At 28.2% G+C, this 26,677-nt stretch overlaps 2 protein-coding genes across 5 annotated transcripts; one reads left to right on the forward strand and one right to left on the reverse strand.

The window, feature by feature from the left end:
• Nucleotides 1-1,665: 1,665 nt before the first annotated feature.
• LOC123293286 (cysteine-rich PDZ-binding protein) lies at nucleotides 1,666-3,114 on the reverse strand. Its single transcript, XM_044874051.1, has 2 exons — nucleotides 2,804-3,114; nucleotides 1,666-2,606 (listed from the first exon to the last, which is right to left on the reverse strand). The coding sequence occupies exons 1-2, from the start codon at nucleotides 2,974-2,976 to the stop codon at nucleotides 2,477-2,479; spliced, it is 303 nt and encodes a 100-aa protein (XP_044729986.1). The 5' UTR covers nucleotides 2,977-3,114; the 3' UTR covers nucleotides 1,666-2,476.
• Nucleotides 3,115-4,520: 1,406 nt separating this feature from the next.
• On the forward strand, nucleotides 4,521-14,492 carry LOC123291951 (poly(A) polymerase type 3). Of its 4 annotated transcripts, none has more exons than XM_044872419.1 (7): nucleotides 4,521-4,985; nucleotides 8,262-8,731; nucleotides 8,892-9,147; nucleotides 9,210-9,421; nucleotides 9,514-9,811; nucleotides 9,966-10,459; nucleotides 13,806-14,492. In XM_044872419.1, exons 2-7 carry the CDS (start codon nucleotides 8,273-8,275, stop codon nucleotides 14,022-14,024), a joined length of 1,938 nt encoding a protein of 645 aa, XP_044728354.1. In that variant the 5' UTR covers nucleotides 4,521-4,985; nucleotides 8,262-8,272; the 3' UTR covers nucleotides 14,025-14,492. The 4 variants fall into 4 exon arrangements, with proteins under 4 accessions (XP_044728354.1, XP_044728356.1, XP_044728357.1 ...); XM_044872421.1 differs by having other exon boundaries at nucleotides 4,521-4,833; XM_044872422.1 differs by having other exon boundaries at nucleotides 4,637-4,651.
• Nucleotides 14,493-26,677: the final 12,185 nt, after the last annotated feature.

Raw genomic sequence — 26,677 nt, forward strand, 5'->3', positions numbered from 1 at the left:
TTATCTTTAGAAAATGTAACCGTTTTTGATAATCAAAATAATTCGAATTGCTTAGTAACTTCCTATAGGAACGAACATATCATTAATTTGTTTACATTTCATTTGGTCGTATATTGAAAGTAATCTAATCTGTCATGTTAGTCTTCCGTTAATACGAAAACAATTAAAGCGTTCGTAAAAAACTGAGACTAGGGTTGTCTCATTGAAGCCGTTTTTGTTTTATACGCAACAACAGATCAGGTAATGACGAGGGTTCTTTGTTCTTTCATTTACTTCTTAGCGCCGCTTAGGAATTGCATCTTTGGTAAGAAAGTATCTTGCATATTTTATTTCAACTAGACTGAGTTTATTTTGAAATTATAATAGCACCATAAATGTTATAATAGCGCCTTTCAATATTTAAATTACAAATGAAAGAAATATTGCATGTTAACAAAATTGTGAGACACTCAATATATTTTAAATTATTTGACGTTATTTAATATAAAATATCTTTATCAAGTAAGGTGGGTGCTATAAAATGTAATATTGTTTATATTTCATTTATGAATTTTATAACTTCTATTATTAGACCTGCAAAAATCGTGATATGCCCTCGTTTAATTTTAAATTAGTCCTTTACCAAGTATTCTTGAACAAAGAGTGTTTAATTAAGGGAGAGGAGAAGCAGAAATATAATTGTGACATTTGAGGTCTGTGGCGAGCGACTATTAAGTTTAGTTACTTTACGGGGGCGACTATTAACTATTAAGTTTGAAAGCCTTGCTCGGTAAAGGCGCTGAAAATCGTATACTACGATTTTACATTAGTTCTTATGGGCTGCTCTCCTCTATCCTAATACATAGAGCTCTAAATATGTGCCCATAAATTAGCGCAGATGATTATATTCGGATCATGCGTGTCTGTTGAATCGAAAATATCTTCAATATTAATAAAATAGCATGTCTTCACAATAATTTTAATTCGAAAATCGCAAATCGAAATAGCTTATACAGGGTTATTCAGTAAAAATGTTACGTACTACTCATATGCATTTGACTATCTTGTTGAATATGCACTAACATAAGTGTTTTAAACAAAGATAATCAAATACATGTAAGTGATAAAATCTTAGTGAACAACCCTGTATAATTAATTATGTAGCTAAAAATGTATTTCTAAAAAATTGTCTCATAATCGAATGAAATAACTATTAAAAATGAAAGTGTTATATATTTTTTAAATCCGTTTAAAGCTTGCGTAATAATAATCACTAAGTGTGTGAGAGAAATTCATTACTTAGGACTAACTAAGATCGGTTTCGGTACCTCCATGATATGAATATAAGGAGAAGTAAAAAATTATCTCATAGGACTAACAAAACTGGACGAATATTAAAATTAAGTGAAGGATCTGTAAGTGAACGAGGTATATCATAAATCTATATTGGTATACCATGTTGATATTTAAGTTTTTGTTAATCAGTATCACATATTTTATTAAAAAAAAAATTTTAATTAATATTTTATTTATTTATCAATATATACATTTTATAGGTATGATGATTTAAAAAAACAATACAAACATTTTAAGGAGTAAAAAAAATACACATTTTATTAAAAAATATAATATATTGTATATAATGTATTTTTCTAACACAATAAATTTTTTTATAATAACTTTTGGTGTTTTTTTCAAATAAATGGCTCTTTTATCCTAATCCCAGGGACACTTGTTTTTTTCAGAAAAACATGTTACGCGTGTTGGAAAAAAATAAAAATCATGTGAACAATCATTTTTGGAACAAAATATCTTAAAAAACCTCGTTAGTTGTAAATGCCACAATTAAAACTAAGAGTAGTTTTTCAAAAAATTTATTTACCTTTAGTGATTTCTGATAACTTGCTAAACACATGCTAATTAATTATTGTTTTAGGACAACCTTATGTATTTAACAGAATAACTAGGATCCAGCTATTGAATGATCGAAAACACATTAAAAGTCAAAAGGCTATCGTTAAATTAAAAAGCCCCAATTATAACCCTGATCTTTTGTAAATCCTGATATTATAATTAGTATTTTCTGGGCCGTACTGGGACATTAAAGCTGAAATCGTATAAAATCTACAGTAAAAATTAAAAAGATAAATGTTCTACGCGATATTATTAGTTATTAGTAGATCTCAAGAAATGGTGACATTTCTTATACAGCTATTTTTTCTGATTAAATTTTTGGTTTTGTTTTTGTGATTTATCAAACTAAAAAAAGAAGACAGATGGTACGCTTAAGATATTATGTCACCTTACCGCCACAACAATTAGGCAGCATGTCACACAGTTTCTTAAGTACCGAGGCACAAAAGTAATAAAAATTATCCTTATTACATAAATTTTTTATGCATAATTAGTTCGATTCATAGAATCATATTAAAAATCAATATGGCTTAAAATAATTAAGTTCGTTAACAAAATCAAGATATAAACTAGTTATTTGATATTATGCAGCTGATTGTTTATAATTCTTAGTATTTAACATTTTTTTACCACACATTGCACAGATACCTTTCTTGTAAGCACACGATTGACAATAATGCGAACCCAACTGATGAACTTTTTGTCTGCATATTCTGAAAAATTAATTTTTAATAATTACTGATACATTCACTTAGAATCATCAATTTTGTAGAGATATTTATAATATAAATTTTGCAAAATACATATTATTAAAACCAAGATTTAACGTTTCAATGTCATGAACGTTATTAATTCTATTTTCTCAATTTTGTTTAAATGGTTTATGAAATAAAAATTTATGTATACATACCGACAGCATTCAAATTTGGAGGTATATGGATTAAATCTGTTTTTACTAGCTGTAACTGCCTTATTTTCATTAACTTTTCTACCACCGCTTTCCACAGTATTTCTAGCACCAGCTTTCCATGGATCAGGTGTAATAACTTTACCTAACTTTTTTTCACATTTATCGCAAACCATTTTGATATGAGATATTCAAAGTATAAATTTTCGATTTTGAATCTTTCAAATATCAATCATTCGAAAAAATATTGATGATTTCAAATATTCCAATGAATAAGTTGAAAATTTTTGTCTTTTGACAGTTCATAGAAATCGACAAATTTATCAGTTTTTTAAATTTATGTCAAACTTGTGTAAAAAATGGTAAGCGTTCAATGAAGCAATCAGATAAAAACATAAAATGCAAAATGAGACGGTGCACGTGCATTTTTTATGTGCTGCTACCTTTGTAATGTTACATTAACCACAGCCGTAAACTGTTAATTTCGTCACATTCGTCACAGTAAGCGAAAAAAATGCAGTGCATTTAATGCACCACTTCCTCACCGCTGCGGCACGAAAAATAGTAAACGTAACAAGTGAATAAGCGTCAGATATCGTGTTTGCCACTCTCGACTAAACCTAGGGTCACAATAAAGATGGAATCTGAGGACTGCCTGTGGCGTCGTAGCTCCTAAAAGGATGAACCGATTTTGATTTTTTGTTTAAAAGGAAATTTAATGGAGAGTGTTCTTAGCTATGTTTCAACTTAGTAAATAGTAGTTTAATGATGAATGGTTGGTTATTCCTACACTAGCGCTCGATATCAAAGTATCTAGCGGACTTTAAAAATGCGACAAAGCTGTAAATATATTTGGTGGTTAAAAAATGTACATTAATTAATTAATGTGTTTTAATGCCACCAAATATATCTCATATACAGCTTTGTGGTATTTTTAAAGTCCGCAAGATACTTACGTATTTCAAAATGTTTTCTATAGACCTTTTCATTTCAATTACGATTCATTATTGTTTCGATCACTCAGTAATAAATTGGACAAAGATACGAGATATTTGTTATTCATTTTATCACATTAATTTTTTAACAAACTGTCCAAAACAAAAGGAACCACTTTTTAAAATGAAAAGGTCTATTTGATGATAACGTGAAATTTACTTTGTTGAGAACAAAGTAAATATTCGATGGGCATTTTAAACGAATATCAAATGTTAACCAAATGTTTGTCGAAGATTTTAATGAGTGAAATTTTGAGGTGAATTGCGTTCGTCAATGCATGTGCCGGGGAGCCCATGTGCCTGTCAGCAGGCATTAACGAACGCAACTTTTTTGTTTTCGCTAACAAAAAGAGTGTTTGTTAAAATCGGTGATATTCTTAAGGTTTGTATGAGCTCGAATGGAATGCGCATGTGCACTAAAATGTTTATATAAAAAAATGGATTGTAACAACTATTATTTTTATGATTAATATTACTTATTTTTCTGTTATGTAATAAATAAATTTAAATAAAATCTTTTACGATATCGATAATTATTTATTCTTAAAAAAATACTATTTCTAAATAAAAATAATTCATTAAGAAACGTATATTATTAAAATTTTAACATATTAACTGAAGTACACCACATAACACAAACAAAAATACCTAAAAAAAATTAAAATACCTAGAAATATGCAAACGATACGAAACTGGAAACATCTATAATTTATCCACACTTGAGTAGTATCCAGTTTTGCGCGTTTGTTCAAAGATAATGAATATTGTTTAATTAGTTTTTAGTGCATAAAATGCAAGAAAATGATGTTAAAATAATATAAATAAAACTGTGTGCCAAAAACACCAAAGTGTGTGTGTATGTTTATCAGAATTTAATTGTTGCTAATTGACAAAAAAAACATATTCCGCTGAGTGGCTTTTGTATATGTATGTAGGCTAGGCTGAATTTCGTTTTATCATTCTATTTCATCATGAACATATTGTGTTTATACATGAAAATTAATGTATTGTGTTTATTTATCATCAATTATTAAACAAGTAATTTAACTATGATTCCGTCAAATATGTAAATATATTTATAAATACCAAAATATTATTCAAACGTCAATCTAGCTTTGTTCTAGATTCATATCTCGCTCGTTTTACTAATTTAGTAATTTTTTAAAAAATTACTATCAATATTTCCAAAAGTAAGTATTTTTTGATATTAATGCATACTCAAATTTTCATTACTATTATCCATTTCGATAAAATGAGATGGTATATATAAACAAATCTACCATTGTGTGAAACTTTGTTTTCAAACTTTTTTCAATAAAAATTCAATAAATTTTTAGATTTAAATGAAGATTTAGTGAAATTTCGATTATCCGAATCGACAAAGAGCCAAAAAATTGTTCAAATTATATTTAACAAACATTTAAGCAAAAAGCATTCTTTTTTTTTTTGTTATGATTCAAAGATTGGGAACTTGATTTTCAGACGAAAATTAAAGAATATTTGAATTATCAAGGTTGCAAAAAGGGTGCTTAGCCATAATTTTCAAAATTTTCGTTTAAGGGGTAGAAGTCATGCGTTATGTCTGCTATTTCGATCTATATTTTTATCGGAAATGGAACAAAAATCAGTTTTATTCAAGAACCTTGAATTGAAAATTTGAATGTTTAGAGACATATAAAAATACCGGAGCTAAGGCTAGACTAATTGCCTTAAATTTAATGTAAATCAAATATTAAATTAAGTAGAATTCTCGACAGAATGGCTGCTTAAAAATATAATAGGTATATCAAAGAGATACCTACATGAATTCCATTTAATTTTTTGATATAAAAGCAAGGATTGTAGGGAATTTGTTTAACGTTGTTCCAGCAAGATACCACTTTTTGGAAAATATTTTTAATTAGACTTCTAAAGAAGAATTGAGAATCTTTGACCGTTTAGAATTCCAAATTTTGAGTTTTAAAAATAAATTGCCAGCTTGTTGAACTATCTTAAACATATTTTTATAAATCATTGGCAGAATTTTATTTTCGTACATCCTATTTAAATATTCCAAATCTTTCTTCTCAGTACGAATTAGCGCGTAGTAATAAATATATTCCCAAGCAATAAGGTATTGCAAACATTTTGATAAATGTAGCATGCATTGTTTAAGCTACACAATTGTAACTCTCATATTCTGAATTTTAAAAATTTGTATAGTATTGAAACACGCAAGTTTGTCATCCTTTATGTTGGATCTTGTACAGATTAAATATTCCATAGAAAACAAAAAAAAATTTCATAACTTCAGTAGCGCGACATATACGTTCGAACAATTGAATAAGAAAACGAAAATTACTTAACTTTATTTTGAAAATTAGCACTTCAACTCTGACACCAAGTAATTTTAGTGTAACTTCATAGCTACAGTGCAAACTAAAAGGTATCTGACTTTAAAATGATGTTTTTGGCGACCATCGTTTTTTGTGTTCACTGGATTTAATGGTCCCTGACTGTTTTCTTTGGCGATATTTTATTGAAAAATTTTTAGATTTAGAACTTGATTGAAAAATGAACGTTTATAAACAAGAGTTATCTCAATATTTATAAAGAAAATTCGCAATTCAATAGAGACCGTAAAAATTGAAATTTTGAGAAAGATTATTAAACCACTAAAGTAGTCTTAATGGATAGTTATTTTCTTCGCAATGAAAATTCGGGATTTGTCTTGAAATGATGACCATTAGCATATTTTACCAGCTGAAAGTGGGTGTTAAGCCGTTAAGAGCTTTATCGGAGCTTACAAAATTACTCATCGCAAAGGAAATTCGAGACATGGCAGTGAAATCAGGACTGTTAGCCTATTTTACCACCTGGAAATGGGCGTTAGCTTTCTCCGGACTTACATCCCACTTCTACGCATGCTAAAAGGGTTGTTTTTTTTGCAAAATGGAAATCTATAGAAACATTTGGATAAACATTAAAAATTAAAGTTTTCTAAACACCGATTTCTGAAATACAGATCTCAGGTTTTATTCAAAACTGTCGGAAATTGTACAATATAGCTTATGCTCCTGATAACAAAAAGTTTTTATTCAAATTTGAAAAAAGACTTACTGTTGAGAATACGAATTCTGTCCTTGAAAAAATGACTTACCAAAAAGAACTATTGGATCTATAAATAAACAGATATATATTTTTTAGTTTTAGGATTTTATAACTTTTTTATAAAAGATTTGCTGTTTGAAGCCATATTGCTGTTCGAATTGTGTAACGTTTTCTTCCCGAAAGGAGTTAGTGCGTAAAATATTTGAAAAATAAAATTCAACATTTATTTTGGTCGCTCTTAAAGAAGTCAATTTATATCCACAAAACTCGAAATAAATTCTTAAATCTATGTGTGATTATGGATGTTTTTTAGACTTCAATAGATTACTGTAGATAAAAATTCTTGGTAATTTAACTATTAATTGAAAACTTTATAGAATTTTTCTGTCATTTCATTAGGATGTTTAAGTTTATAAATTAAGGATCGCTTGGTCGTAAATCGAATTCTGATGATCGCTGGTTCTAATTTTCTACAAAGATAAAAAATTTGGGCTATAGAGTTGGAGCAATCCTCCTTTATCGAGATATTTAACAAGAATACAAATTAAGATATAATTCATAAAAGATGTTGCAAATTTTTGTTTGTTGATAATTGAGGTAGAAGTAGAATCTTATTTACACAAAATCTAAATTGCACGATTTTGTTTCGGCTTGCACATCTCGACTAGTATACAGGGCATCCATGTAATGACCACATTCGAACAATACAGTGGCATAGAGCACAAAATATTCAGCATTTCAGTCAAGTTTTAGAAAGTTATAATTTTAATATTTAATAGTTGGTTCGAAAGAAAACACTCGAGATTGACACAAAATGGCTAGCATATCCATATGAGTTATAGCTAATATTAACCTTCAAACGATATGAATTATTTGATGACTATTATTTTTATATGTACCCTATTTGCTCTTACTTTTAAGGGTGTTTATCGAATTGTAAAATTCCTAATGACTTTCTATAATAAATTGTATGCTCTTTAACACTATATTGTCCGAACGCGATCGTTAAGGAACACCCCATGTACAATTCGACAATAATATTTTAAAAGATACCAACCTAGGTCAATCTACCCACATCGAGATTTCTAATTAAAAGAAAATTTTATACTAGATAATGTATAATAAAATAAGACTTGCTAAGGTTGACGCCCCATATCCTGACAAGGATGTTGGAGAATCGCCGAATAAAATTTCTTTCAGCTAATTAATTATACATACCCTTGTCGGGCGCTAGTTCCAGTACGTTTTTTAATTATACATTACTTTCTAATTTCTATACAATTTTATTAGAAAAATCGATGAGGATAGATTGACCTCGGTTGGAATCTCAGACTAAAAAGGGTATTTTTATTGTATTAATTTCAAATGTTTTTCAGGCATCATCAAAATGTGGACTTCATCATATCAAAATCAGAATCAACAACAAAATCAACTACCACAATCGAATCCCAATTTACGTACATTGGGTATGACATCAGCGATATCGACAGCAGCGCCTAGACCATTAGATATACAACGTACTAATGAATTAGATAATGCATTACGACCACATGATGTGTTTGAAACTGAAGAGGAATTAACACATCGAATGGAAATATTAGGCAAATTATATGGATTAGTAAAACAGTGGGTTAAGAATGTTAGTGTTAGTAGGAATATGCCAGAAAGTGTTGCTGAAATGGTTGGGGGTAAAATATATACATTTGGTAGTTATCGATTAGGTGTACATCATAAAGGTGCTGATATTGATGCCTTATGTGTTGCACCTAGGCATATTGATCGATCTGATTATTTCACAACATTTTTTGAACTTTTAAAACAACAACCAGAAGTTACTGATTTACGGGTATGTATTTTATTAATATTATTTATTAGTAAGTAGTAAGGTATTAACCCTCCAGCAGTCGTGTCAACCGTTCGGTAATTTTTAGTCGCGTGATAGAGATTTGCTCATGCATAATTTTTATTGATAAATTTTAATTTAAATAAATGAAATAATTTTACAGGCAGTTGAAGAAGCTTTCGTACCAGTAATAAAAATGAATTTTGACGGAATAGAAATTGATATGTTATTTGCTCGACTTGCCTTAAAAGAAATACCAGATACAATGGATCTTAGAGATGATAATTTGTTAAAAAACTTAGATCAAAAATGTGTTAGAAGTTTGAATGGATGCCGAGTAACTGATGAAATATTACGATTAGTTCCTAATATAGAAAATTTTCGATTGGCACTACGTGCTATTAAACTGTGGGCTAAAAGTAAGTGACACATTTTTGTGTTTTAAAAAAACTTGATGTAACCAAGCTTTATTATTTCTTAGAACATGGTATTTATAGCAACGCACTGGGCTACCTTGGTGGTGTATCGTGGGCTATGTTGGTTGCACGAACATGTCAATTATATCCAAATGCAGCAGCTGCTACACTAGTACACAAATTTTTTCTTGTATTTTCTCAATGGAAATGGCCACAACCGGTGCTTTTAAAACAACCAGATAATGTTAATTTAGGGTTTCCTGTTTGGGATCCACGAGTAAGAAAATAATTTATATTAATTTCTATTGAAATTAAAGAAAGAGTGTAAGAATTGTATTTTGATTTTTGTATTCTCTTTTTATTTAATAGGTAAATATTAACGATAGGTATCATTTAATGCCAATAATTACACCAGCTTATCCTCAACAAAATTCCACATTTAATGTATCCATTTCCACACGAACAATTATTACAGAGGCATTTAAGCACGGTCTTGAATTAACTGATGAAATAATGATGGGTAAGCAACAATGGTCGCGTTTGTTTGAAGCACCTATGTTTTTTACCAAATATCGTCATTTTATTGTACTTTTGGCGAGTGCGACTACTGCTGATGAACAACTTGAATGGTGTGGATTAGTGGAATCAAAAGTTAGACATTTAGTTGGTAAGTTCAATATATTCTATTCTATTACACAATTAAAGTTCTTAGGGCTAGGATTGGCTTCATTTCACATTTTCAATTATATAAAGTTTTTAGGTTTAAAAATGTTATGTAATATTCAATCATTTTCTTACACACATATTTATAAAATTTATAGGTAGTTTAGAAAGAAATCAACATATAACACTTGCACACGTAAATCCAGAATGTTTTAATAAACCAGAACAAGAAGGTACTGGATTATGCACAATGTGGTTTATTGGTTTAGTGTTTGCAAAGACTGAAAACTTAAATGTGGACTTAACGTACGATATAAAAACATTTACGGACGCTGTACATCGACAAGCAAATAATATAAAAATGTTTAAAGAAGGTATGAAAATTGAAGCGCGACACGTGAAACGAAAACAATTACATCAATATCTTTCACCGAGTTTATTAAAACGTGAACGGAAAACGTCGACGGGCTCAGCAATATCCACAACACCAGTAACAATTAATAATACGGTAACCAGTAATACAACGACCGCAACAAATAATACGCAACAAGCGATTAATAAGAATGGTATTGAAAGTCGTAAACGATTATCGGATAATACGGTTGACTTTAATATGAAAAAATCAAGATTATCGGAAGAAATACCATCGAATGTAAGTAGTGAATTTGTTGAAAATCATTCATCTTCTAATAGTGATGATAATCAATTTTTTAATGACACTGAAAGTAAACAGTTATAATTTAATTTTTAAGTGAACTCAAATAAGTTATTTAATTGTTAGTGCAATTTTTAAAACTAAAATGTTTATAAAAATTTATTCTCCACGACGCAACGTAACGGAGGCAATTGGTAATGTCCCGTTGCAAAAAAACAGTAACCAATTTTTTTATCATTCTCTATGTTTGTGGGGTGCTGAATCGGAATCTGGAGCTATACAAAATTTCCTAACTCTTTTTAAGATTTTCACAATAATCAGCAAAATTTTCATACTTTTTTTGGATTTATCGCGAATGATTTCTAAAGAAAGCGTGGTAGCGAGGAAATGAATCGTATTTTTTTAAAGAAATTAAATTTTCACACTTTTTGAAAACAACGGAGGCCCTTAATTTCTAAATTTTTTCGAGATATATAAAAATTGATAATTATAAAAAACTGATCTCAACTTTATATAAAGAAAGAGTGCATTTTTTTGCAAAAACTAGAACAGAAAACGGAACAGAAAATTTTATTTGATAGTTCTAGATTCGGATTCAGCACTCCCCCAAAATATAGGAAACAGTAATAAAAAAGATGACTGGAACTTTTTGCAACGAACAATCGTTTTTTGATACCGGTTTATTTTATTAACGATATAAAATTTTATCTGATGAGCAATATATAAATATAAATTTTATACCGGATTATATTCACTCGTAAACGAAAAGTTTCGAAATGGTCAAAAATCTAAACGATAGCCAATTTTTCTAGCGATGTTGTTTCATTTTTTAATTCAATTAAGTGATTTTTCCATTTTCTGAAAGTTAATTAGTATCTAACTAATCAAAGAAAGAAATATCAAGTAATTTTTGTTTTAAAAATTAAATCTAATACTACACTTTTAGTTGTTGGTATCCTATTTACGACCAGCGAGGGAAGAATCTCCTTAAACGTATTTAAAAAATGAAAATACAATTACATTTTCTTTTTATAATTAACGAATTTTATTATAATTTTGGCTGAAACGGGTTCAAATTTTATGTACATTCTCCTTGTTACTTCAATACATAATTTTTAAAATTATTTTTATCGTTTTTAAGTTTAAAATTACATTAATTTTGAATTTAAGATATTTCCAAATTATCTCAGTTGATCGGATACCTGCGCATACATATACAGTAAATGTATGCGCGGAAATGACACATATGTCACAGCTAAGTAGCTTAATTAGTCGTTCAGTTAACAACCTAGGCTTTTTACTAACCAATGGCGTTGTATTTAGCGGCCTGAATGATATTCAGCCGTAGCGTCGAAATTTCGGATATTAAAAATTGTTAATTTACATAATTTAAAATATAACATAGTTGTTATTTGGTAATCATGAGATCAAATATCAAACTCAGTAACAAAGTACACAAAGAATACGCAAAGAACTTTGTTTTTTTAAACAAGTACATCTATTATAGCGACACTGATTCACAGCAGGCTAACAACAACATCTTTGGAATCTCTGGCTACAAAATGTGGCTGTCCCTCTCAAAAAAATTGGAGTTTCTGAAATTTTGTCACCCCAATTTGTATCTTGAGTATTGAAACTCTAACCGTGAAAAAAAGTTTTTAATAATACCATACTTGGTTCCAACTTTTTGTCCCTTCACTCCTCCATTGTAGTATTTTTGCGAAAAAAAGCAATCAAACTGTGAGAAACATTAAACAAGGTTGCAGAAAGTGGAAGTAAATTTAAATGACTATCCTAGACAAGTAGTTAAGTGTTATCGATCCAAGTCATTTTCCTAGTTGTTTGAATGAGTGTATATCGTTCAGGTTGCTAGTTGAACGGCACCGTTTAGTAAAAGGACTAAGTTACCAAAAGAATTTTTTCAAAATCGATGCCAGCAAATACTTTTTGAGTATTTTGTCAACTGGTATAACATTGTAATATTACTAGACAGGTTTTGAATGCACCGTTGTAAATTTACTGCCTGATTTGTTCAAGAAAAATTTAAATAAACAAATTATCCTTATTTATACATCAAAATTTACCAAAAAAGTTTTATTAAACTTAAATTCGAAACATGCTTCGTTGGTATGAATATATTTATTGGAAGTCAGTTTCATTTAGGATCGCAAAAATTTGAAAATTCTAAATGAGATGGAAAAGATTTTTTGAATATTTTTACTACGTACATAAAGTACGTAATAGCGCCTAATATAAAAAGCGTAAAGGTGATGTAAACAAGATGATGAAGATATGGAAATTTTGAAATTGGGTACACATTTATAATCCCCTTCCCTTCTTTAATAATGCTTTTATTTTTTAGGTTATAATTTTGTTGTTTATTTTTGTTTGTATTGAAATGAAAGTAAAGTATGCAAATTCAAAATTTATAAAATATCTGGTGGAACTGTTTTTCATTATTCATTTCTTTTTAGTGGAGCATATGTGAATACTGGGTCTTGAATTGTGTAATCATTATGACCGGGAATGACAGGGAATTGAAATTCCTCTAGAAAAGTCAGAAAGTTTTGTCATTTTCGTAGCAAACTTCTAAAAGTTTTTGAAAAAAAAAAATGGTGCATATGATCAGAATATCTTGAGTCAATTTTAGGATTAAGATTTTTCATTCTCGTTATTTGTAAAATTTTCGTTCCACTTTCTTTCATAGCTATTTAAAAGTGAAAACATGAAAAAGTCAAGGAATTTCTTTTTGAAAAAACAGTGGCCACCATGGTAATAAATAATGATGCTTTCACCAGAAAAAGTAAGATTAATGGGTGGGCGGTGGGAATTATTTATTTAGAATTTACATTATTATTGAAAACTTTGTGTTTTCGACCTTAAAAGGTACATTATGCTGGAGGAATATCTATTTTTTTATCGTAAAAGCTTGCTAAAATTTTTTTTTACATTGGAATAATTGGCATCGAATTTGATTTATTTAGTGAACAAAGTTTTATTTAGCACTGCTGTTCATATTTTTCTTGCTTAGATATTTAATATAATTTTTTATGTTTCTAGTAATTTTACTGAAAAATACATTCACAGAATTCCAAAAGGGATTAAAGCGGGCCTACTATGAAAATGGCGGGCCCTCTATTGTTGATGATCCTGTTGTCACAACAAAACACCTGTTTTATGTCGGTATGTCCATCAATATTGGAACTGCGAAAAATGCGTTCTATTGGGTTTGTAACAAAAATGTGTTAAAAATGACACGAGAGTTGTATAAAAAAACAACATTAGTTTTACATTAAAAGACCATTAAATTTGGTCTTTTTAGAATATTCTGTTTTCATTTCAGTATGAAGAGAGCCCGAATAATTCAATCAATGTACATTGTAATGAAGATTCATCGAACAGTGGATTCACCACACTCGAAGAAAATAGTAATACATCTACATCAGATATTTTAAAACATGATCAACAACAATCGACATCGTCCACCAAATCAGTTGTAGAAACGACTAATGATACGATTCAACAACATACCGGACCACCGCCATCGTATGTTTGTACATGACGTAAAATTATGTTACAACATCATAACAGCATCAGAACATAGAGAAAAAAACACAAAGTGAAAAAATTAATTATAGGGAGTAATTCGTCGTTCTCGTCATCCTTGTTTAATAATTAAGTCCTTCGTGAAAAAAGCCACTTTCATCCTAGTTTATATTACGTATATATATTTTTTTAGCATCGTTATTAATTCATAATATTAAACTCACAACATTGGTACCATTTCTCATTCTATTGGGTTAGTTTAGTCTTCGACCATTTTCTTTTTTTTCTAAACACATTTATCCTTTGTATATTTGTGTCGGGGTGTATCTTTTTTTAAAACCTTTCTATCCAATAGATACATAATTCTTTCATTATTAGAAAAATATAAAAAATACGGATCATCTCCGGTTGACCAATTTCCTTCGCACATGCATACATAAAAATCATAAACTACTTGAACATTTTTTATTAGTTTTGTAAATAATATTTTTCCATTGATTTATTTTTTAAATAATTTACAACTTTAGGCTAAAAATAATTATTTTTGGTAAAAAAAACAAAAATTTATAGAATTATTTCAAGCTACCTTTACTTTAATTTGAATCTTTTTTTAAGTAAAAAAATAGTTTAGTAATTATTTTTAAAAAAATACAAAAAAAGTCACGTTGCTCAAAGCTGATGTGAAATTTTCTAGTAGCTTAGTTAATTTAGTTTATACAAAAAAAAAAACAGAAAAATTTCAAAAAAACTAAAAAAAGAGAAAAATGCTCTCTGCCTAAAGTTGTAAATTATTTAAATCAAATCTAATGTATATATTAGGAATTACTTTGTGTAGGAATTTTTCAATTCGTATGTGTGTGTGTGTGTGTGTGTGTGTGTGTGTATGTATGTTTAAAATAAATGGAGTCTGGAAAAAAATTTTAAAAATAAAAATTGATCCGTCCTTTGAGACGTTGATAACAATAAAAAAACAATAGGATAAAAAAATACTTGTATACTTTTAAAAAATACCCAAAAAAAGTTGATTTCTTTGATAAGTTTTTTCTGGAATGATTGGTTCGTTGTGGAATTTGTTGTATGTTAAATAAAATAGGAAGACCACTGATGTCGATTTTTATCTTTAAGAGACATGTACAATGGTATTTAAATTAGGCAAAAATTATATTTTGTGTGTTGGGGTCTCAAAAAAACAAATTGATTTTGTATATTTTAATTATAAAATTTTTTTTTTTAGTAGAGAGGTACTTAAAATTCTGCTAACTTCAAGATATTGTAAATAATTTATTTTTGACGTGGACAAAAATCTGTATATTTTTGAATAATTTTTTTGGTTTTGCAAAATTTAGTGTGAATACACTTTTTTTTTTTGTTTTCTTGTTTCATTGCAGTATGATATTTTTCATTTCATTCGTTTAATTCGAAGTTGTAAGTTATATTAAAAAATAAAAAAACGTTTTTAGGAGATATTTAATCGCTTCGTATAATTAATAATACACAATTAATAGGTGTATTAATTTGTATAGAGAAATTCAATTTCAACCAAAAAAGTTTATATAAATAAATGAATATTCCAAAAAAAGTAAATAGTTTTTATCTTCGTAATTATTTGAAACATTCTACACTTTATGATCCCTCTTTTTTAGTAATAAAAAAATATTTCTCTTGTAATTAAAAAACAAATAAAAAATGAACAATTGTATTTAACGATTGAAACAATAAATTATATAAGCTAAATTATTATGGTTAAAATAATTCTAAATGTGGAATTATTTATTTAAAAAAAAAGTAAATAAATAAATAAAAAAACCAAAAATCTCAATGTGTTTGACGAATCAAAAAGTATATTATTATTTTACATAATTATTATACTATTGTAAATGTCCAAAAACTGTATCTGTAAAACTTTTTTTTATTAAATAAAAATAATAAAAAAACCCACCCAAAAATTGTTTTTTTTATTTTAGATAGCACAAAATCCCAGAAACTTCTTTTTCCAGATTCTTTCTAGACAAAAAGATTCAAAAGATGTCCCAAAAAAGACGGACTCGGATCACTGTGAAACGATGACAGGAATGAATTGGTTTCTGCCAATTGACTCAGAATTCGAGGGTATAGTGTATTTTGAATTGTTTCGAAGATGGTCGACAAACATGGATTTCCTACGAATAAGTTCCAAAGACTTTTTCGTATATAAGTAAGTTTCAGGGATAAATATTGTGATGTGAAATCTCTTTGAAGTATCGCGAGGCAACATTACAATTTCCAGTGTAATAAATTTGGAAAAACTCTACTTCTGTTAGAACTTCAGGTAATTTGAGATTTAATTTGATTTTCTAAAGCACTTTCAAAAAATACTTTTTAGATGGCGAAAATGAGATTAATTTCATTTTTATCGTAAATATTAAATTTGTAATCAAGAATCCAAAGAGCAGAAACTAAAATACTTCAATTTTGCTTAAAAAGCACATATTAAGATTTTATGGTATGAAATTAATTAACTTCACCCAAACAAGGATCAAAAACCTTTCGACCTAGATCAGCTTAACCACATAATCTCCCATCCTTCTTCCAAATAATTGTATAATTGTACCCAGCGTCGTTGCAATTTGTAATGTAGCATGAAATATTTCAAACTGAAAAAAGTCTGTGACATTATTGATTTAATTATGCGTGCGCCAATTCTATAGTTTGTTCACTTACAGCTATACGAATTTTCGGCGGACGTAATAATATTTTTTATTAAACAAGATGGATGGACACTTCAAAAGTTAGAATGAAACTTTATACAAGGTTAATTGAGCCCAAAATTGAAATTTGAAGTTATTTCAATAATGAATTTTATTCTGTCTTTAATTTATATTGGATATATAGACTGCCAGATAGTGTCAGAAAAAAAAGACACAGTCTGCCAACGATAGGGGATATGCAGTTATAAGCAACAGAAAAATGTAAAAAATAGCATGCACAACACATTAATGCTGATTACGAATTCGATGTCCGATTACACGGAGTTTGCCCATCTTTGTGCAAACTGTACTATAGGTTGTATTTTTGATTGCTGATTACGAATCCGATATCAGATTATTCGGATTCTGTCACGTCTTCCGAAAATCGTGTCATTTTTAGTGAAGAATTTCATTTTTTTGGCACAAAAACGGTAAATTAAATATTTATCGTCCAAACTGTGCTCTAAGGGGTATTTTTCTCTCTGATTACGAATCATACAATCCGTGTAATCGGACATCGGATTCGTAATCAGTGGCCAAAAATACCTATTAGAGCAAAGTTGGACGATAAATACTGAGTTTTCCGTTTTTGTGCCAAAAAGTGGAATTTCGGGTAAAAAAAATGCACGAAATTCATTAGAAGCGGTGCTGTTTCCCAACTTTTCCACTTTCGACACTTTTTCCGGCTTATGCATTGTATTATATACTATCTAGGAGTAAATGTGAACAAACTATAATTTTCAAATATATTTCTATATATGTGTATATATTTTCCGAGGTTTTTCTGATGATGAAAAGAGACAATAAATATAAAATAACATATATACCTCGCTTTATTTTTAAATAAAACGAGATCAACCTGAGATAAATAGTACATGCAGCATCTCAATAGTATTTTTGGGTATCCATCAAATACAATGATTTGAATCAATTGGAAAAATATTTTTAAATAAACAATAATGATGCATTTATTACAAATACAATTTATGCTGTTTGGCATTACAGTCGCCTATTCACGTAAGTTGTTGTTTTTTCAAAAATATTATTAGTTTTGGAAATATACGAGTATATTTAATATAAAATTGATTGGAAAATTGAATTTTTTTTATTACCCTTGAGAAGGGAGTGTTTATTGTTCCTATTAAAAAGAATTAATGTAACAGGGTTTTATTCTATATGGACTAGAAAGTACAAAATAACTTCTTAATATTAAATTTAATGTAAAAAAGTTTAAGATGTTCGATATGCGTTGTCTACAATTTTTAATGGTAGAGTGATTATGAGAGCGGAAGTAGAGAACCCTATGCTTTTTCAATAAATTTTGCATTACATTTAACAAAATTATTTTAATTTTCTAGTTCTTTTTTGTTTACTTTTCCCATCCTTTACTAATTGGTACTTCGAAGTGTTTTTTCGATTTCGACTGTTTTTCCTCCTCCTCTCCAAATATCAGCTTTTGGTGATCAGAATCGCGTATTATAACTATAAGAGCGCCTCAAGCTTATATTTAAAAAACTGTAGAAGTGGTTATTTAAAAAAAATATTGAAAATTTTTCTTTATAAATTGGTTTCTCTCGAACAAACGATTCCAGCTAGAAATTTTTTTGACCACAAATATAATTTTTTAAAGAGACATGGAGGTATTTTTTAATGCAGATTCGGACCGTAACTGCAAAATTATAAAATTTGCTTGTACCTATTTTTTACTTGACTACTTAGGACTATATTTTTCTCGCGTATCTTGTAGTTTGCTTGTAAATTCCTAGTATCTTCCAAACGGCTGAATGGATTTATTTATTTGTGCTAAAATTACATCACGACCCCAATAACTATTCTCAATTGTAATTTGCTTGATTTTGAATTTTATAGAAATACCAAATCGCACAGAAAGTCAAATATTATTCAACAATAACATCGACAATGACTACTATTATGAATATGAATTAAGTAGTAATAATATAACATCAAAATTTAATCATGATTCAGAGATTTTACCAAATCCTGAATCATTTGAATCAAAATTTGTTGATACAGTGGATGTATTACCAGAAATCAATATACCAGATAATTCATTGGCCGATACCGATTTACACGATCATGATTTTATTGATAATATTATGTATATTTATTATGGTGCACATACTAAAAATGGATATACATTTGGTGCTGAAATTATATTAATTGGATCGGTATTAAGTTTTGCTGCACAATTTTTAACAATTATATGCACGCTGTTACGGAAACATGCTAAAAATGATATTTATAAATTATATTTAAATATTATTTTTTGTTTATGTATAACGAATTTGATTTTTATGTTGGGTGTTTATGTAAGTATATAATTGTTTTCTTCTTTCAAAAATTTCACAGCCTGCACATTATAATTCGTTCAACATTAATAACTCAAGTGCTAATTAAATCTATATTAAATCAACCTAATTACATTAAATTGTATTGAGTTAATACGGGTTGTCCATTTTTGGTAACTTACATTTTAAAAGATATTATGACCTAGTTATAAATTAAATTGGGTTGAGTTAATACGGGTTGAGCTAGTAGAGGTTGGCCTTTTATGTAGCATACATTTTAAAGGAGAATTGTATGGGATTTAAATAAAGACAAAACCGCCAACAGCATAAATCATTAAACTTGTTTCTTCCTTTTAGTTATGTTTTTTACGTTTTAGGCGACAAAATATCGAGATCGCTGTAAATTTGTAGCAGTTTTACTACATTATATGCATTTGGTTGTATCGGTTTGGATTTTTACACACAGCTACGTTATATTAAAACGTTTCTCTAATGAATATGTGCCAAATTTGAAAATAATCATGGTCCTTTCCTACGGTGTTCCAGCATTTTTAGTATTGGTAATTATTATTTTGATTGCTTCTCCTTTAGTGATAGGCAATATTTGAACAACCAAGTGAAAAAATATTGTTTTGATTTAATAACGTTTTCGAAAGACCGTGATTTTTTGGAAACAGGGTTACTAATTCATTTACGAAATTTTGTTGTTGTAGTTATTTTATGGCATATCACCCAGTAGTTATGAATCGAAGAAATTTTGTTGGATGTCTGTACAAAAAGGAATGTTTCTAAATTTTATGCTCCCAGTAACAGCTTTAATAATTATTACAACATTAATATCATTAAATGGCATTCGTAAAATTAATATGGAACTATCCAAATATGAATTATCCAGTACAGATTCAATTATAACAACAGTGGATTTCGTTGAGAATAAATCAAAAATAATTGAAAAACATGTTGCTACATATGTTGATATACAATTAAATGATAATGATTTAAATACAAATGATAATAATAATTATAATATTATTAAAATTGATAATATTGATCCACATTATCAGCATGATATTGATGGCAATGATAATTCATATTTACAATGTTTACATTCATGTAAAACATGTTTAAAAGTGCTAGCAATTATACAAACAACGTATATTTGTGTATGGTTTATTGCAGTTTTAGCATTAGAAAATGCTGTTTATAGTTCTGTAATGCCTTTAATATATGCTCTTTGTAGCATTATATTGGTAAGTAAATTAAAAAATTTATTTATTATATGGATAACAACTTACTTATGTGCTTAGATTTAGATACATATTTGACGTATATCCATTGAAGTGAATTTTGAAGTAATTTATATAGCAAACGCTAGGAACGCTAAATTTAAATTTAATCTACAGTATCGACACCAAGTAATTTTGTACCCTAAAATATTTCATTTTTATAGGAACTGCCCTGGTTACCCTCTTATAGTTTCGACCCTAAAGAAAATTTAAAAATCACATATTTTTGTTTCCAGAATTGGTTTATATTCGCTAAATCAAAATATTTAATACCAAATTTAAAGGACATCATATATAATATGAATTCACAAACAAATTTAAATTCAACAGATTTACATAAATCAATGGATGATTCAAATTTATCACATTGCGGTGATACATCTGATAATGTACCATTATTATTAAATAATTCTGAAAATTATACAGAATTAATTGAATTACGTACAGAATCCATAAGTACCATTAGTAGTTAAATTAATTTAAAACAGAATAACGAAAGAAATTAATATGGAAAAAATTCAAGAAATGAAGAATGAATTTATACATTGAAAGTATAGATAGGCAACTTGTGTTGCAGATCTGTAAATTGTATTGATGATATTTTATTGTTTGTTAGAGTGAAATTATTTTGAAATGAGGCAGCATTCTTCTCAAATCTGTGTATATTTAAATTTTAATTAGAGGGGGAGTGCAGTGGAATTTCAAAATAAATTCACTCTATTATATACATGAAATGGCAGTACAAGATGCGCTGACACTAAGCCCTGATATTCTCATAATTTGTAGCAATAATTAAGGAAACCTTTTCTTGTTGATGTTATACTTATATCGGATCCAAAAACTTTCTAGAATAGAACTTTCTTTCTAGAATTTAATCCTCCGTGACTGTGTTTTCCGAATAGTAATAGTCAACAGACACATAAAACATTTGACCGACTCATATATGTAACTTGTATACTTGTGTACTGTCGACAAAGCATCTATTGTTTGAACCTGACGAACACAGACACTATACAACACTTAAGGAGTAAACTTCAGTCGTGCGTTGGAGCTGATCTTGAGCTGAAACACATTTTTTAATTGATCGAAATTTCGATTAACCATATCAAAAATAAATAAATCCTGTGTAGACTTTTTGTTTGAAGTAGGGCTGAGTGTCTCGATCTCTTGTACTGAAATAATTGTGTGCTTCCAGAGGAAATTATTTCCTGAATTATTATCTTTTATATAGGAAAATATGAATTGGCATGTGAATTACGAAATAGGTTGTTTTTTTAATATGCAGTGATGGTAAAAAGTTTGGCAACCATCAAATTACTTTCAAACGGTTCAAGATAAAGGGCTGAATTTATATGAGTCAAAGATGCCTATAATGCTAATCGTTTAACGACAATATCGCGTACGCAATTGTGATTGTTGGCACCCATATGAGTAAAATGTTCAAATGGTGTACAAGTAAAGAAAAATAATTATAATATAAAATGAACATCTTAAATACAAGAGTTTTTGGCAGATAATATACATGAACTTTGCACTCAATCTAAAGTGAAAACTCTTTGAAATCTATTGTCTGATAACAGTTTAATAACAGTAATGCAAATTACTAAATTCTTGGCAATAATTAAAAGATATATTATTAATTAGAAAATATCGATTCGTTAGCAGAGATGTATTTAGGTTGCTGAATAATCCTCATCAAATCCGAAAATATTTCCAAAACAATGTTTCTGATGTTTAGATGATATTTACTTCATTTTAGCGAAAGTTAATAATATGTACCTGCTGATGGGAATTTAACGTTAAGGTGTCAGCGCCACATTCATGGTTTTTCTGCCCATGTGATGTATACTATTTTTCTTTATTTTCGACCGAAAGTAGAAAGCAGAAAGTTTCACATTTATACTTTGGTACAAAAACATAAATGTGGGACTTTCGGCCTCCTAACAGATGCAGTAAGTACCTACGTACTTTCGGCCGTGGATCAATAAAATGAATTTAAATGGTTTGACTATGCAAAATGTTATTTCGCTAAACTCGTTAATAAGTCAAATCTTCATACATCTCTGCAACTTAAAAAGTAATTCTAACAAAAGCTTAGAACAAATTTATTTATAGATAAATTTATTTATACAAATAGTTAAAGAAATACTTAAGAACTTCCTCGGGGATTTGTAATTTTTAAATGTAATCCAAGTTCAAATATTCGACAAAGAAAATTACTGTAATGCACCTTAAAATCTATATAATATTATAGAAGCAACGATCTTATTAGTGTTAATTTATAAAGGCTATTTTATTTAAGTTGGCGTAACATTTTTAAAATTTTTTATGTAGGGGAACGTACATCAAAACGGGTAAGCAAAGCAGGAGGGAAAAAAATTGTAAAATTGGTAGTATATGGTAGATTGATTTACTTTATAATATAAAGTGTGATCATTTGAAAAGTATCCGCACTTAATAATTCTTGACCTGATGTTGATTATTGCTTTGAGTGAAAACACGTCGATTTAGGTATCGACGGAAAAGTTCAAAAATGATACCCAGAAAATTTTAGGCTCCATTCTTTTACTCCCATCCACCTCAACTTGGAAATTTCAAATGACACTTCCTACTTTGTGATACCTTATTTGAAAGAGCATCGGAATTGTATCCAAAACGAAGATTCTGGATAAAGTCTAGTGGTAGTCTTGATATAAGTAAGTTTTGTTTATTTTCATAGAAAAACATTAGTTTCGAGCAAAGATGTATGCAACAAGAAATGTAAAAAATATGGGTTGATATTAGTTATGCCAGCCAAAATAAATTGCCTCTTTGAAAATTTTATAAAATAACGTTAAATTTTTCGTAAGCAAATTAATGATATAGATATCTATCAAGAATATATTTCATAGCTTTTTAAGTCCTATAGTAAAAAAAATTCCATTTTCAAAACGAAATTTTACTGTGGTCAAGATAGGTACAGTTTGTCTTCTTGAATAAATAAGTACAAAATTAGTAAAAGATAAAAAAATTGCGTAAAAAATCGTAAAATCGTAATTATCGTAAGTAAATTTATTAACTTAAGTATGGATTAACGTAAAGATTAAAGTAAATCTGACAAATGTCTAATTTCGTAACACCAGAAGACAATAGTAGAATTTTTGAAAATAATTTTGTTCAGCATTTTGGTGAATTCCACCTGTGTCAATAAGGCATTCGTTAATAACACCGCAAGTTAAAACTAATACGAGTTTGTATCCCTGTACTTAGAAGACCACAAAAAAACAAAAAGTCAATTATTTGAATCGACAAATTTAATTCAAATCTATTCTTTCTAATTTATTTAAATTTTGTTTAAAGGCTTAAGAAAAATATTTGATTATATTTTTCGTCATTACGACTTTGGATATTTTTATAGAAAATTTATTCTTCGACAATAACTGCCCAAAATCATTTTATAGATACAAAGATTAAGAATAAAATCGTTGTACGAATTTTCTATATACATTTCTGACTAAATTAGTTGAATCTTTACACAAAAAAAAGAACTATAGGACGACTGTAATAAATATAATTTATAAATATAATGTTAAGAATTTTGAATGTTCAATTTTATGAAATCATATTGGTTATCTTTAAAATATTTATATAAGTAGTTAAACGATATAAACATTTTTTTGTTAAATTATTTTATAAATTAAATATACATTTTGTTATTTTATGTTTTTGTAATAAATAAATATTTAAAAATAAAAATAATTATGATCTCAAAAATTATGTAATTTTTAGGTACAATCTTTCATTTAACTTACAAGTAGGTATTTCTATAAATCGCATCCAAATTTATAGACGCATTTGTAATCTTTAAACTAATGGCGAATTAAACAAATATTTCGAAAATTTGGAAAGAATTTTACGCGATAGAAATGTTTTTCGAATTGCCCTCGAATTGCTATGTTTTTTCATAGGGTGGGAAGTTTTAGTGCCACTTCTACACATGTGTGTATTATTTAACCCACTTCTGAATTTTTGTCGTATATTAAATACATATATATATATATATATATATATATATATAGTCATATGGTACCCATATCAAAAGGACCCATACGAGCATTTTGGAATAAAAGCAATGTAGCCGGAAACGTCCCTTTTCGTAGCTCCGAACTTCGATAGTTTTTTTTAGATTTGTCCCGAATTTGTTCCGTTTGTTCATGAAAATTGGTGGGGAAAAATGGCTTTTTAGTTGAAATATATTACATTTTTTAAATATAAAAATATTAAAATTGTCAATCCCTTGAAAAGCCTATATGTCTCAAATTTCTACCATTAATAAAGAGTTTTCAAAATTTCGCCAAATTTTGCCAAAACAGAACTTCTAAAGCCGGTTTTCCACTAAACAGACAAAAAAAAAAAAAAATAATAAACCAAAAACTCGTGTCGAATAAAACAAAATTGCAAACTTTTTGAAGACTTCCAATGTAATGGCCATTACAGCTTCAGTTTTGGTTTTGTTTTTCAAGGAAAACTCAACTGCCCATTTGGTGGAAAATCGGAATTATACATGTTTAGAGCGATGACAATATTTTTTGCCAAGATGTTTTAGAAAATTATATACAAAATTAGAAGTAATTCCGATGTGATAGAGCAAAATAATAAAATTTTTTGAATTTAATGTGGGTTTAAAATTAACAACTAACACACTGACCGATTAATTCTGTCTAGTTTAAAACTACCCACTGAAATTTTATTTATTATCTGAAGAAGATGATTTAATCACTAATAATAATTAATTATTAATTATATTTTTGATACTTAATTATTTTAGACAATAAGTACATAAGTACAACTACATTTACGACAATACGACTGTGTAATAATTGTAAGCGGTTATCTCAGCTATCAGTTATCAGTTATCAGCTATCTTATGTTTTTAATTTTTTTTTGATTCATCGATTATGGAATATGGAATGTGGGGCATATTAAAAATTTGGTTTTAATAAACGTGTTGGTAAATTGAAAAAAAGTTAATTTAATCAATATTATAAATTTAAAAGTGGCGTAAAATCTAGTTCGATGGCGTTCTTTTGTTGAGATCCTACGCTTCCCTCGGCATTTAAGGACATAAACGTAATAGAAAAGGGTGTTAATCAGGCAGAGTTTATTATAATTTGGTCTCGTATTATACCTATAATAATTTTAATTCCCATTCACATAAAATACGAAAATCAAACAAATCTCACGTACCAAAGTTGAATTTCTTAACTTAAGGCATTTTAAAAAGCATCAGTTTTTAAAATATGTTACAAAAAAACACAACACGTAGGTATATAAAAAGAAGTATTTTCTCAGCAAAGAAATAATATACTTACAGAAGAAACGTTTTGAATTTTATATAGACCCTTATATTCAATATACAGAATGTAATTACAAACAAATGTTGAATTTACTTAACTTACATCCTTCAAGATTCGAACTATGGACGTATAGCTGCGTGGGTAATGTTAAATCAATTAGGCTATATGCCAACGTGTCAATCTTTTCAAGTCTTAAGGAATTATTTATGAATAAACAAAAAAATTTATATTTATAAATTAGACATTGATAGACACTAAGTAAGTTTAAAAATATGGTGGGAGCGCAAATAAATGCGTTATATACAGTGATAATTCATATCCCGTATAATTTATTTGCATTTCCACCATTTGTTTATTTCATTGTTCAATATTTCCAAAGATTAGTTGCCAGACTATTACTGGATGCATTTATATGGCCTTAGATAAACATTTTTTAATTTTATTAAAATTAAAAAGAAGTTGGGTCTTAGTATACAGGGATGGACCATTTTAATCTATTATGACATATTGTTCGTTTTGTAGTTAACCATTAAAAAAATAACTTATAGAGAACTAAATTCAATCTGATGTCAGAATATGATGTCTCCTATCAAATTCCGCAACTTTTGATTAATATATTTTTTGACAGGTTTAACTACAATACGAGCTTTTAGCCATAATATATTAAAATGATCCATCCTATATGCTATATGTGCAGGTTTTAATGTTGTTGTATATTTTGCTGAAGAAAGAAAATTCATCAAAGCTATATAGTTCCAGCATGATATGTTTGTTAAGTATACGTAACAAAATTGTGTATGATACATTTTGTATCAAATGACTGTATAAGTATTAAATTTAAAAAAACAGGTTTTAGTAGAATTAGACAGATTATTCCAACGAAGAAGATTCAACAATCATGATTCATATTGATATTTAAATATGCCTCGAAGTACTTACAAGTTTATATGAGAATTCAACTACATAATTATTTATAAGTAGCTAAAACCCGTTGAAAATCAATATGGTGTAA

This window comes from Chrysoperla carnea, chromosome 2 (assembly GCF_905475395.1).
Source record: "Chrysoperla carnea chromosome 2, inChrCarn1.1, whole genome shotgun sequence".
Classification (NCBI taxonomy): Eukaryota; Metazoa; Arthropoda; class Insecta; order Neuroptera; family Chrysopidae; genus Chrysoperla; species Chrysoperla carnea.